Raw genomic sequence first — 15,009 nt, forward strand, 5'->3', positions numbered from 1 at the left:
TCGTGTCCAAGGTGTCAAGACCAGAAGGAAACCTTGGGCCATTTCTTTTTTGTATGCCCTGCATATGATGGCCCACGTAAAAAAATGGCTAAAACCGATTTGCCAGAAGCTCAAGACGATTTCTAGGCTGGTCTTGGCTAATTAGAATTAAATATATGCACAGCTCCAGTTAATTTGAAGGTCTACTGTTATTAACACTAATATAATTATTTTTATTATTTGAATAGCTAGCGATGTACTGTGTATCATGTATTTCATGTAATATGTTGGTTTTAATGTCATACAGTGTATTTTATTTTATGATGTCTTTTATGGTTAATTTTACCAAAATAAAGACCTATGAACTGAAAAAAAAAACAGGAGAAGGAGGGGTTGCATCTGAGGTCTCCAGGGAGAGTGTTCCATATCCTGGGAGCATTGCCAAAATACGAACGGTATTGGGTGGTTTTCTTTTTCAATTTAGTAGGAATAAGAAGGAGTGATTTGGAGCTTCTTAGTGTTCTGGGTTGACCTGCTCTACTCAGTTTGTTATTTAGGTAGTTGGGGTCAAGAGAGTGAAGGGTTTTGTGTGTGATGCAGGCCAATCTATAGATACATCGCCCTTCCATTCTGAAGCCAATTGAGGCAGTTGAGAGCTGGAGTGATGTGTTCAAATCTTTTAACTCCAGATACAAGTCGAGCGGACATGTTCAGCACTGCTCATAGAGGGGCTAGGTGAGCTTTAGGAGTCCCTGTAAAGATGGCGTTCCCGTAGTCTATTTTAGAGAGAACTAGGGATTAGACTACTGTCTTGAGGTCCTCGTGGGTAGAAACGGTTTCAGTTTCTTGAGGTGTTTTAGAGAGAAGAGAGCACTTTTTGCAGAGTTTTTGATGTGAGCCTCCATAGATAAGTTCTTGTCAAGGGTGATGCCTAGAGACAACTGAGTCGGATAGGGTGAGTGGCCGTTTAGGGTAACCAGATTCTTGAGCCACTCTTTGATTGGACGATGGTTACTTTTTGGAGAGAATAGGATTAGTTCCGTTTTGTCTGGGTTGAGCTTTAAGTGGATAACGTAGAACCAGGTTTGGATGCCGCAGATAGGTCAATAAGGATGAGTAGGCAGGCATCACCTTCGTCTAGGGCCTTGTGAATGTCGTCGGCGATGTTGAGCATAGCTGTTTCCGTGCTACAGCCTTTTCTGAAACCAGATTGAAAGGCATCAAGGAGGTTGAACTCATCAATGTGATTGAGTTGGAGGAGAACACATTTCTTGCAAGGAATGGGAGGTTAGAGATAGGTCTGAGGTTGTTAAGATCATTAGGGTCAGCCCCAGGTTTCTTGAGAATGGGTGTGATTTGTCCTAGTTGAAGGGAGTTTGGGATACAGCCTGAGCTGAGAGGCGTTCATGATTTTTGTCCAGAAAGGAGAAATGGTGTGGCTGAGTTTAAGGATTGTGGAAGGGAGGGGATCCATGGGGTGGGAGGAAGGTTTTAGATTTCACTGCATCAAATGTATGCTTTGTGCATGAAAGGGGAGGGATGTAGTCCCCAGGTACCAGCTTCCATCCGCCACACACGTGAAGCTCAATTTAGATTATTTTATGTAAAGTTATTTTAGCATGGATAGTCGTCTATACTATCAATAGCTTTTCAGCTGGGCCTCTACAGGCTGAAAACAATACTGCAGTCGTACACTTTCTTATAATGTATTTACATATACTGACTGCCTTAAACTGATGTATGTTTTGTCAACACCACTTCTGCTGGCACTTGCAGATGCTGAAAAAATTATAAATTGAAAAGGTGTGTTACCTGTTCAAGGTGACATGCAAAAAAACTAATGCAGTCTTGCAACTACTTTTTAAGTTGTTGTTTAACAGCTGAGTTTAGAGTGGAACTTGGAGCATTCTTTCTATATTTCTGAGGGAGACTCGAGAAGTTTGACGGCGGTGCTACCGACATACATACGTTGTTTTAGTCTGTTAAGATGTAGATGAAGGGAGAGCGCCACTGCAGTGGTATTTCTGCACTCCATAAATTATTAGCAGAGACTTAAAGTGGTCGTCCAGTAAAAAGAGCAGGTCTCTCCCCTGTCCATTTTTAACAATCGTAAATAAACATTTTTAATGGCCTTTGTTTGAGGACTTCAGCTAGGTTTTTAGACCTACTGTGACATCATTAATCAGCTGCCCCTTTACGTCTGATAGGCTATGGATCACTTGCGTTGGAAGCTGTAGCAGTCTACAATGCCCATATAAGGTACAAAGTATTGCCACGTTATGGATATCCTAAGACACTATTGGTGTGGACATGCTCGTGGTTTCTTTTTTGAGTTTAGAATGCTTTATTGAGGTAATAAACAAAGTAAAACATCAATACATGCTTTGAAATTAGAAAATGAGCGTTAAGGTAAAATGCGTAAGGCAACGAGAACATAAAAAGCATCCTCAACAGATACAATCTATACTAAGAGTAAATGCAAGTTTAAGCTTTAAATAAAGAGGAAGAGAAAGGGGGAGCGAGGGGGAGGAGAACAACAAAGGAAAGAATAATAGGAGGAGCGATAAACAGATACAAAGCTTTAAAAAAAATAAGTAGCCTAATAGTATCCTATATAAATATATTCAAATGGCACAACTTGAGAGAAAAGATGTTAATGGTAACCACAACAAGTCTTTTTTATGAACAAAGACGTAGAGGAGGCATAAGCTCGATCAAGCCTATGACTGACAAGGCAATTTCCACCTAGCTTGAAAATAATTTTTGAGGTGTCCTTCCAATTAGTAGTAATAATCTGAAAGGAAATGGCTAAAAGTAAATCAATACATTTACCCACATTACTGTGCACATTCCGGACCTTAGAGGAACTACCTATGAAAATATGCAAAACATCAAAAGGTACATTGGTAGTTAAAATGTCATTACATTTGGACCATATACGAAGCCACAAAGCTTTAATTACGACAGTGAAAATACATATGCAGAAAATCACTGCTTTCATGGGAGCAAGACCAACACTTCGGGGAATCCAGCAGCTTGAATCTATGCAGGTCTTTAGGTGTAAAAAAAAAGAGTGTTATAAAAGTAACATAAGATGCGCGTGGTTTCTCATTGTGTCAGGGAGGGCGTTGTTAATGCTATCTGCGCCATCAGGTGAGGTCAGGACCGCTGCATTAAAGTACTGATGCAGCAGAGAATAGATAAACACAGCTCAGGAAATCCGAAGGTTTGAGGGAATTGAAATAAAACCCCATCTTGAGTTTGTTTTACAGAGATTTACAGGAATAGTACTAGATTTTACGAGGTAGCCGAAACTTACTGAAGAAATCTCTGTACGTTTATTGCTTATTATTAATACACCTTTCCCGACAGCTGACTAGACCGGGCGGTTCCATCCAAAACAAAGCGCCTAAAAGACCACAGTAATTGTAACTACAGAACCACGAGGCATGCTACACCGCTAAGAGCCTCGGAATAGCATAGAAACTGTCACAAGTTTCATCAGGTACGCACAGCAAATCGTATTGCATGGGGATATAAATAAAGTTGAATCAATAACTACAAATATAAGAAGTTTTACAAGGAGAATATATTGATTAACACGGCAGGCAATGGAGAATACCACGTGCGCACCTATAAACGCAGCATCACAGGTTGTGCCACTTAGCCAGCATTCTGCATTCTGGTACTTGTAGTCTATCAAGAGTCAATTACTGCAAAACTGCTAGAGGCGGGTGTGCACTGAATGCTCCAGCCAGATAGGCTCATTTTCTAGAAGTGTATTAAAATATATGCGCCAGAATTAACATGTAATGCGCATTCATTTAACAGTGTCCCTCACGATATATCTATGAGAATTAAAGATTAAGGGGCAGCTTTACAAGCAGCTTGCGCCACCTTTGCGTCATTTTTAAAATGGAAAAAGTGACGCCGAAGTGGCGCAAGGGGCTTGTAAATATGCCCCCAAGTATTAAAATCGGATGCAACATAGGAAAAAGATACACATCTAGTGGATGAATTGCACAAGGAACATTGGGGATCAATCCCAGCTTGCTCGCTTGACCAAATTGTCTGTTCCTGGGCAGTTACCTTATTTTACTGCGACTTAATTTCCTTTCATTCCGCTCGAAAGCACCAGTTCAGCATGTACACGACGAAAGCGTACGGCTTTTAATATACTGTAAGTCGTTCGATCTAGAGAGCGAATACGTGCTAAAACCCGATTCTGGCGAGACTTCCGTTTTTTTTTAAGGTAAAAGTATTTTGGCTGTCTCACACCTGAAATTGCCACTGCTTCATTATAAGGCAATCAACCGAGGAAAAACATTCTCCAGATTATTTGTGTTAATTCTACTTTCTTCTTCTAAAATGTTAGCACGTATGCACCAACCTATGCAACAAATAGTTACACGTGAGAACTGACTTGCCACGTGGTTCAATAATTGCGTAGTAAAAAGCCGTCTTTAGAAACTATCACTTTTATTAAATTCCTCTCAATATCATACGTAACGTCTGTTGCACAATTTATATGTTAAATTAAGCTTTCGTGCACTTTCTCTCAACACTGACCGAGTTTGATAAGCAACAAACAGCCAAGTAGGTATGCTGAGAAAAATAATATTGATCTAAAAATGCGTCTACGAGCGTCTTACCAAAAATTCTAAACAAGCACACATTGGCGTAACACAGGTTTCATTCATCCTAATGAATCCTCACCCAAAAAAAAATCCCCGGGTGGACACTAAAGCGCAGCCAAGACGAAGTGCGGTGGGATCTTACAACCCTAGACACCGGTGCCACTGCACCAGCCGCACTATTTGCAGCTACACCTCAAGTGAGTGAGCATCTCAGGGCTCGTTATGTCTGTTTATCCGAGGATAACGGAACGACGAACACAGTTGAGGACCACCTTTCCCAAGAAGAAAATACCTAAAACACAATATTTGCATCAACAATTGTTGTGAATAGTTAAAGAAAAATCGCAACAATACGGCCATAATAGAAGCTGAATAAAACGAAGCGACGCAGCGCCGTGTAAAGCTCTGCCTCCTACCCAGGATCGCTTTCCTCCTCTGGGTGTGTGGCTGGTCGGTGCACACCCACTCGAAGTCCTCCCGGGCGCCTGTGCTGCTACCGCCCATGGCCGTCTCAACCACTCTCCTGCTCGCCTTAGGGCTGACTGCCGGCCCAGGGAGGGCTTTATATGACCTTTCGAGACACCTCTGGGTGGGGCAGCCAGCCTCCCGCCCCGCTCCGAAGCCGCCTACCCCAGCCAAGCACGGCAGCCACGAGAAGGCGATGCACCACTGAACCTGACGCAACCCTGAACCCGACACACCCCTCGCGAGATGGACGGAGACCACCGGGATCAAACAACCAAACTCTCCGAGGTGCCTTCCTGATGAACTCGCAAGTACTTCCGCAGTTACCATTGTTTTCTTTGCGTTACAGGGTCTTAGAACGGAAATACAGAATTGTAAACACATAAAGGGCAAAAACGTAAAGGTGCACTACTTCTGCCTGACTGGGCACTACATGTGATGACTGCCATTACGCCTGAAATTGTTTATCTTTCATTCTTACCTGTAGCCAGTACTCTAAATGGAAACACATAAGGTGTACAATAGAATAGTGAGTACCTGTACTCACTATTCAGAGTACCTGTTTGCTCTTGAGAAGTGCCGGTACTCTCTCATCAAATGCATTGCAGCAGTGATGAAAATTGCAGGTACTCTCTCTTCCAAATTAAAGTAGTGCAAGTAGGTACTCAGTACCGGCCAACTTAAAGCACTGCCTGAAGTTATGTTTTTTTTACCTGTGTTACATTTTTTTTTGGTCGATCCTAGGCAGCGCATGCGCTGTCTCTTCGAGAAATGCTGTATTCACACTGTGGGCTTACAGCCCAGCCATAGGGTGACCAACTGGCATTGGTGCAAATTCAGGACGGTGAGTGTAAAAATTCAGGACAAAGGGTCAAAATTCAGGACACAAATTCAGGACAGGAGGTCAAAATTCAGGACAATAGATACGTTTTACAGACACATCAGAGGTCGTGCAATAGTATATAAGTAAGCCCAGCCATTTCCAAACATATTCAACCGTTTGCAAACCTATCCATCATGTATCCTTCCATCTATCATTTCACTCATCCATCCCTTCATCCATCCCCTCATCCATCCTTTCACTCATCTCCATTATCCATCCATCCATCCATCCACCATTTCACCCTATCCATCTGTACACTTATCCATCCACTCTTTATCCCATCCATCCATTCACTCATCCATTCAGCCATTTACCCTTTCACCAATCCAGCCATCCTTTCACTCACTAATCCTTCCACCCATCCACTATTTTAGTCATCCATCCATCCTCCCTTTCTCTCTCCATCGACCATTTCACTTAGCCATCCTTCCTTCAATCCATCCATCCACCCACCCATCCATCCATCCATCTACTCATCCACTCATGAATCCATCGATTGATTCTATCACTCATCCATCTATCATTTCACTCCTTCACACATCTATTCATCCTTTTGTCCATCCTTACATCCACCCTTTCACTCATACGTCCATTCATTCACCCTTGCACTTATCAATCCATCAATCCATCCATCATTTCACTCATCCACCTACCCAACCATCATCCACCCAACCATCCACCCACCCACCATCCACCCACCCACTCATCCATCCTTTCACCCACCCACCATCCAATCCACTGATCCATCCTTTCACCCACCCACTATCCACCCACCCACCCACTCATGCAGCCATCCTTTCACCTACGCACTCATCCATCCATCCTTTCACCTACCCACTCATCCATCCATCCTTTCACCCACCCACTCATCATCCATCCATCCTTTCACCCACCCACTCATCATCCATTTATCCTTTCACCCACTGACTCTCCATCCATTCATCCTTTCACCCACCCATCATCCATCCGTCCTTCCCCTCATCATCAATCCTTCCCCTCATCATCCATCCATCCTTTTCCCTCATCATCCATCCATCCTTTTCCCTCATCATCCATCCATCCTTTCCCCTCATCATCCATCCATCCACCCTTCCCCTCATCATCCATCCTTTCACCCACCCCCTCATCATCCATCCATCCTCTCATCATCCATCCATCCATCCTTCCCCTCATCATCCATCCTTCCCTCATCATCCATCCATCCATCCATCCTTTCACCCACCCATCCATCCATCCTTCCCCTCTATCCATCCCCTCATCCATCCATCCATCCCCTCATCCATCCATCCCCTCATCCATCCATCCATCCCCTCATCCATCCATCCATCCCCTCACCCATCCCCTCATCCATCCATCCATCCCCTCACCCATCCATCCTTCCCCTCATCCATCCATCCCCTCATCCATCCATCCTTCCCCTCATCCATCCATCATTCCCCTCATCTATCGATCCTTCCCCTCATCCATCCATCCATCCCCTCATCCATCCATCCATCCCCTCATCCATCCATCCATCCCCTCATCCATCCATCCATCCCCTCACCCATCCATCCTTCCCCTCATCCATCCATCCCCTCATCCATCCATCCTTCCCCTCATCCATCCATCATTCCCCTCATCTATCGATCCTTCCCCTCATCCATCGATCCTTCCCCTCATCCATCCTTCCTTTCATCCATCATCCATCCTTCCCCTCACCCATCCATCCATCCCATCCATTTATCCTTCCCCTCATCCATCCACTCCATCCATCCATCCTTCCCCTCGTCCATCCATCCTTCCCCTCCATCCATCCATCCTCCCCCTCCATCCATCCATCCTTCCCCTCCATCCATCCATCCATCCATCCTTCTCCTCATCCATCATCCTTCCCCTCATCCATCTTTCCCCTCATCCATCATCCAGCTACCCTTCCACCCATACATCCAGCTATTTACATTTTCTCTCCATCCTTCCCCTCACTCATCAATCCATCCATCCTCTCTCATTAGCCATTTATTCAATCTTTCATTCATCCAGTCACCCTTTCAGTAATTCATCCAGCCATTCACCCATCCCTTCACTTACTTACTCGCCGACCTTTCCATATTAATTTTGAGCTGAGCCCTTTTGAGAAGAGGCCCGTCAAGAACTTCACCCTCGCTGCAGGAGCCATTCCAGGACTGGGACGGAAGCCACCCAGGGCGGAGACAGGATCCACCACAGGGGGGGACAGGAGCCATCACAGGCGGGGGTGGACTGGAGCCACCACATGGGGGGACAGGGGCCATCACAGGCGGGGGTGGACTGGAGCCACAACATGGGGGGACAGGAGCCATCACTGAGGGGAGGGCAGGAGCCATCACAGGAGAGGGAACACAGGGGTGGGCATGCAGTATTCTAGTAACATCTTGGGCTCCTCTCCTGCACAAGACAACGAGAAGACAGGCTCTCTGTCCAAAATGCCATTCCCCACTGTGATGTACAGTACTTACAGGAGATACTCTAAGAGAACTGATTGAACTGATTGTCCTCCATACTTTGTTAATCAGTGTGGGTGTGATTGTGCCATTTCTTTATTTTCTTATATTATAGACTGCATGTTTGAAGAACCGAGGTTTGCTTACAATTTAGTGACAGTAATTAAGCTCTGTGAAGAGAACCACGTGCTGCCTCGGTGTAATCAGGGGTGTAATCTGTCCGAGTCTCGGATGTTTTGGGCCCTGGGTAGAAATGGAACGTGTGAGCCCCCCTCTAAATAGCAGAGACATGACACATTCAGGGCTGTTTGCATGTGAATAGATGTCGCTGCTCCTGAAGCTGCAGCCCCTCCCTCTCAGTCACCTTCGAAGCACCTCTTAACAGGTCATCAAGGGCTGGAGGTGTGAGGGTAGCCACCCCGCTGTGCCGCTCCAATGCTGCGGGGCACCTGAGGAGCTTTGGTGCAGCATCGGAGTGAAGAAAAGAGGTGGGTGCAAGTTGTGCCGGCTTTAGTGTGGAGCAACCGGTGCCCTGTTAAAATGACGGACAAATGGCATCCGTTAAAGATTCCTTCACGGACAACGGACAGACGGCCGAAATTACGGACTGTCCGTGAAATTTACGGACGGTTGGTCACCCTACCCAGCCATTGCCTTTCTATTTGTTTCTTCAATTGTCCTTTAATAATGCTTGCTTGCTAGTGGGCAATCTTTCCTCTTTGTCCTACCTTGTGCTCATTTGTTTCCTCCCACAGAGCAGCGCCTAACTTCTGGTATAATTCCACTGTAGTGCGTAACTATTCATTCAGGCTACTATTGTTTTTGTTGGTTTCGTGCTCCGTTCTGTATCTTTTGTTTTTTTATTATGCCGTCCCACTTTTTAAAACATTTTTTTTTATTGATAAACAACAGACTTCACATATCGCTCTGAGTGGTATAATCACAATCACATGTGTATTCGTCTTTGGCATCACAGTTCCCCATATCATATATGATCCACACAGATTATCAAGTAAGCCCAGGTGGAGAACTCCGCTCCGCCCACGGAGTGTGCAGAGATTTACCTCCTCCGCATTTTGCGGAGAAGGCAAATCTCCATAACGGAGCGGAGTTGGCCAGCCCCGCCTCCACCCCCTTATATTAACAAACAATTCTACATTACTTAAAAGTAAATTAAAACTACTTACCTGTACTACGCCATCCCCGGGCTGCCCTCCTCCTCTTCCTTGCCATCTGGGTAATCCTTCAGAAAACCATGCATGCACATTTTGTAGTGTTCTTAGTGTGTTGCTGCTGTGTGCAAACGCTTTACACATTGCCTCTGGGATAAGCCTGACTGCTCGTGCCAAGCTACCAAGGGGGTGAGCAGGAGTTATCTTCAGCGAGTAACTCCCTTGCCCTGACTAGAGTGGTGGTTTCTACCTGGTTTAGGCACTTGCCCTAGCCAACCAGAAATCCCATTTCTAACATTGGAGATCCACGCAGTTTGTTCGCAACTCCAAGGACCTCCGCGTAGCCCCGTTATGCCCACAACACCCAGGGTTATTATCAAGACACTTTTACGGCTGTACCTTTCCCCTGTCTCTAACGCTTGTAGGTTCTCCAATCCCCATACACTTTATCCCACTTCTTGGGGCATCCTCTAGCTGTATAGACCGCTTCTTCTGCCCTCTGGCACCAATCTAGATCTGCCTTCCAATCACCGACTGCCGGAGGGACCATAGCACCCCATGTCCTTGTAATATTATGTTTTGCAACCCCGCCGCTAATCTAACCTTCACACTTTTCATTCGCTACGTCCATCATTGACTGCGCATGGGGAAAGGCGGGGCAAGGGGTCACCACAGCGGCTGAAAAAACAACATAAAATAACCAGGAAGTGCTGTATCAGCTTCTCCCCGAGACCCCGTCTCTCTCAGCGCCCAATCATTATGTCCACATAGGTGCCAGGATCCTGGGAAGCAACTTTAGGTCAGAAAAGCAATCAGAAATGCTCATTCCATTTTTTTATGCCGCCTTCTAATTCAGCCACATTACATTTGATTTAACTTGTGTTTTTTTAAGTCAGCTACACTAAGCATCAGTTCTTTAATGTTAGAAAAGTTCTGTTGTTTCATTAAACTCTATAAAAATAACTGGGAATTTCCCAGTATGGCTAGTATAATGAGCAGGCTGATTTGTTTCCATTTATTTGTACTTGGCAAATTCTGAAAATTGTTTTATCTTGTGTTCTTGGACTCGCAGGCAAGATAGATCAGAGCAGAAGCAATCTAGCAGTTTCCAAAACGGAAGTAGCTGTCACTGGTCTTTCTATATGCAATAGTTAGGTTGTGTTCACTTTCACACTCAATATGGCTGCTGTATGTAGCGTTCTGCACAAACATTCTAAATACTCTCCTGTGCTAATGCTGCACGTCTGAGTCTTGCGAGCAGGAGTATTAAACCGCAACAGGCTTCTGAGTACATGGCAGCCGCTGTTTCTCTCGGGCTGGCCCCTGGCGCTATAGCCGCCCAGCAAGAGCAGGGAGCCTCCCTATGCTGAAGTCCCTTCTTTGAGTGTGAGAAGAGCAATAGGTGGGGATTGGATGTTAGATGGCTTAGTGTATTTGAATATCCTTTGAGCATTCTTGAGCTTTTCATTTAGAAAGTGTGGCTTCCTATATCTTTGTACTGTATTTCCATTGGAGGCAGTGCATACTACTACAGCTCACAGAATGTACAAGTTTGGTAAATTAAAGCATATGTAAATTTGTTGTGTGGCATATATGAAGTGCTGTTGCAACCCTCGCAGGAAGATGAGCATGTCAGGAAATGCACCACTTCTAGCGGAGTAGCAAAAGGTTGTTCTTAAAGAAATGTATTGCCTATTTGTACGTGTTGTTAAAGTTACTTACATTCTTTAACATATTATCCGGTAGAGATACAGTCTAACAGCATATTCATTAACTTTTGAATTCTCCCCAGGCACCAGTCTGGATCAGGGTATTTTTCAGTAACCTCTGCATGCCAAGGGACGGGGTCGGTGATGATGTCAGTGGAGCCATATAAGTCCCTCTGGCGCTCAGACGTCAGTTTCTTCTGTAAAACCTTCAGCGCCAGTACGCGGAGCCACTTTAGAAACTGGCTATGGAAGCACTGTGTCAAAAAGATCAAAAATCTTTGAAACATTAATAAAGAAGAAACATCAAATGGTATTTTAATACCAGACATGTTTTTCAAAGAAAACCCCCAAATAATCAACAAACCTCAGGGCAACATGAAACCCAGTGCCTTGGTGAATAACCCTCATGTAAGGGAAGAAAACGTTACACTCGATAGTCCATTCCTCAATGGTAATGAATTGCATGGTAATAATGTTAATGTTAATGTTATATGAACTTGTTACGCGCACGGCTGCCCCAGCCAAGGGGCGTCCCGGCGCTAGCTGCATGAAGTTGCACAGGTAGGGGGTGTTTGTGCTGTCATAGTAGAGCTATTGCACACTAACAGAAGAGGTGAGTCTTTATGGCTTTCCTGAAGGGTAGTAGATCCTCAATTCTTCGGATTTGAATAGGAAGTTCATTCCAGAGTTTTGCAGCAAGGTATGTGAATGAGCGGCCGCCCATTCTTGCTAATTTAAAGCGGGGTTCTACTGCCAAGTTCTGTCCCTCTGAACGCAGCATGCGTCGGGGGATGTAGGATGTAAGAAGTGGACATAGCATGGGGGGGGAGGCAGTTTTGAGGATTTTAAATGCAAAGCAAAGGGTTTTATAGTGAATCCTTTTTTCCACGGGGAGCCAGTGGAGTTTCGTAAGGACAGTGGACACTGACTTGTAACGCGGGAGACCGGTCAGCGCTCTGGCGGCGGCGTTCTGGACTCGCTGGAGTCTAGATTTCTCTGCTACGTTTGCCCCTAACTAGAGGGAGCTGGCGTAGTCCAGCCTTGACAGGATTGCTGGCTGCACCACTAGTTGGCGGGTTTGGTGGTCGAAAATCTTTAGAATCGGTCTGAGATTGCGTAAAATACCAACACAGGTAGCCGCCACTTTTTTGGTATGGTGAGTAAAGTTCAGGGCAGCGTCCACCCAGACTCCCAGGTTTCTTACATGGTCTTTGCACTCAGGAGGTTGCCCGAGAGTCTCTGGCCACCAGCTGTTCCCCCAGGCAGTTGTTTCTTTACCCACTAGTAACACCTCCGTTAGTTGGAAATAGTTCGCCGTCATCCGTCATCCAGCTGGTGATGTCAGTAAGCGTCTGTTTGAAATTTTGTGCGCTGAGACCGCTTTCATTGTCCAGTGCCACCACCAGCTGGGTATCATCGGCGTAATTACGTAAACAACTAAAGAGTGATCGAACAAAACACCACGTACAAGGGAGACTCTTGACGTGGTAAGAAACAAACAGGAGGAGAAGGAAAACCAAAAGGAGGTTAAGTAAGAACCCTCACTCACCACCTAGTGGTGACATGCTTCATCACTGGGTTCCCACTGGAAAGACCTAGCGTCTTTCCAGTGTCCTACGACGCCTGTTTTGCAGCGGAGCTGGTTGTTGTGAGTGTTGAGGGTGCAAACAGAAAAAACAAATTGTGCTAAGTGAGTGCAAATAATTAAAAAGTGCGTAGTTGTGACGGTAAACTATTTTATTCAAAGTCCAACCAGCACTGGTTAAAAACAATTTCGAGTGGAAACATAGGGTGGGTCTCAATAATTAAAGACACCTAGTCCACAGAGTGAAAGAAATGGTCGACATGTTTCTGCTGTTGGTGAGCCCGAGTCGCTCAGCTTTCGTCAGGACCAAAGAGGTGTAATCCTCCGGTGGTATGCACGCACTAAGGTGCACCCAACCGTGAGGAGTAATATGTGAAAAAGTTAAAAATAAGGATAAATTGATCCAAAATACTTACGGCTTAAAGCCGATTACGACCCATGCAGCAATTTGCTGGGGTCTGTACCTGTAAGAGAAATGTTATGTATTGTCAGCACAAAATCATTACAGTGTTTCATTAACAATAAATCATGGTAATCCTTCACCACAGATAGCCACCCGGGTAGTGGAGTAAAAATCAACGGGCAGTATCATTATTTGTGCATAGTAAGGAGTCCTAGCAATTCGTGTTGTTATTTTATTATTAGAGACATAATGAGGAGTCCAAACAACTGATAGAAGGTATAAGGATCCTGTAAATTAAATCTATTTTTAATCCTTATCTACAAAAATCCTTCCCCATGCTTTTATTCGAATTCAAAAAGATGCTAGGGTTTTAAAAAAAAAAATGGCTATTCTGCCAAAGGTGCAATTAATTTTGGAGAAACACAGCATGTCCAGATGCACTCCTACTCGAGGAGAGGAAACGTTGGCTAAGGGATTAGTACAGAAAGGTACGATCATTTGGAAGACTGGGAGGCAAACTCTAACTCACTTAAAGAGGACGACAGTCTCTCCTCATAGGCAAACGCGGTGGAGGGAAAGCTTCACGTCGCGTGTCTGAGGAGAGACATCCATAACGATTTGCATGATTTAAACGGTAGTACACATCGCGTAGCCAGATGTCAAAAATGTCCGTGCGCCGCGCTAGTCTTTAATGATAATAGTAAGACATCCATAACGATTTGCATGATTAAAACGATAGTGAAATTCGCGTAGCCGGATGTCAGATATGTCCGTGCGCCGCGCTAGTTTTTAAGAAAACAGTGGAAAGCACTTACATTCACGCTGACGACTAAGAGGCTTCGATGATATTAAATCAATAAAACAAATAGAGAAAGGGACTCAACCAAGTATTTACAAAATAAATACGAGATGATAGAAAGAGCTCGGCAACGTTGTATACATTGCTCTGATCATGTCAGGGAAGTTGTTCCTATCCAGTCGTGCTTTCTAAAAGCCTCCTCTTGAAGTGAAATGATATGCTCTACATTTCGGGCAACCATGGTCTCTGTGTGGAACTTTGCTTGTCAATGAACCCCTTACCAGTGTTAAGTGTAGTCATATTTTAGGACCGGGGTGTACTGCCTCATTTATATTGCCCGCAGTAGAGGCCAAGGGAGAGAGTGTATCAAGCAAAGGAAAACGAGGGCAGGCAGGGTATTCTAGTAATGTTGAAAGGCAGGTCATGGGTATGAAATGAAAAGGCACACCTTACTTGCCCAAACCATCTCACAAACAGAAGATTGGGACAAATTAGGAGAACTTAAAAGAAGTCGCATTAGAGCCATATTTCATGGCACAATGATTAAAGAGTACCTTAACAATAATGCAGCGCCAAAGGGACTACTTGTGACCAATGCTCCCAGAATCTTCTTAGATGATGCCGTGTTTCGAAAAGAATGGGCACAGATAGCATGGCACTGCACTAGAGACTGGGGCATACTAATCATAAAAACAGCTTTGCGGCTTTCTGAAACTCTACTTCTGGAAATTCAGACCACCGAATCCCAATTTAAAGCTACACTGACGGGGTTTAAGAAGAAGCTAGAAGAGCTCAACAAGGAACAAAACGAGTACAAAGAGAATTTAGCCCAATCAAAGGCGCAGAAATTGCAGAAGGATCTCAAAAGGTGGTCATACACCCGTGTCTATCCATATTCGAGTCCTGACTATGTCCAAC

General features: G+C 44.7%; 1 protein-coding gene across 1 annotated transcript in view; it reads right to left on the reverse strand.

Moving 5' to 3' along the window:
* Nucleotides 1-5,212, reverse strand: part of DEGS2 (delta 4-desaturase, sphingolipid 2) — a 71,857-nt gene extending 66,645 nt beyond the window's left edge. The window contains exon 1 of the mRNA XM_086937787.1: nt 5,033-5,212. Within this exon, the coding sequence (XP_086793913.1) occupies nt 5,033-5,120 (88 nt within the window). The 5' untranslated portion in view covers nt 5,121-5,212. The remainder of the gene's footprint in view (nt 1-5,032) is intronic.
* Between the last annotated feature and the right edge of the window lie 9,797 nt (nt 5,213-15,009).

The sequence above is a fragment of the Lissotriton vulgaris genome, chromosome 9 (assembly GCF_964263255.1).
Source record: "Lissotriton vulgaris chromosome 9, aLisVul1.2, whole genome shotgun sequence".
In the NCBI taxonomy this organism is placed as follows: Eukaryota; Metazoa; Chordata; class Amphibia; order Caudata; family Salamandridae; genus Lissotriton; species Lissotriton vulgaris.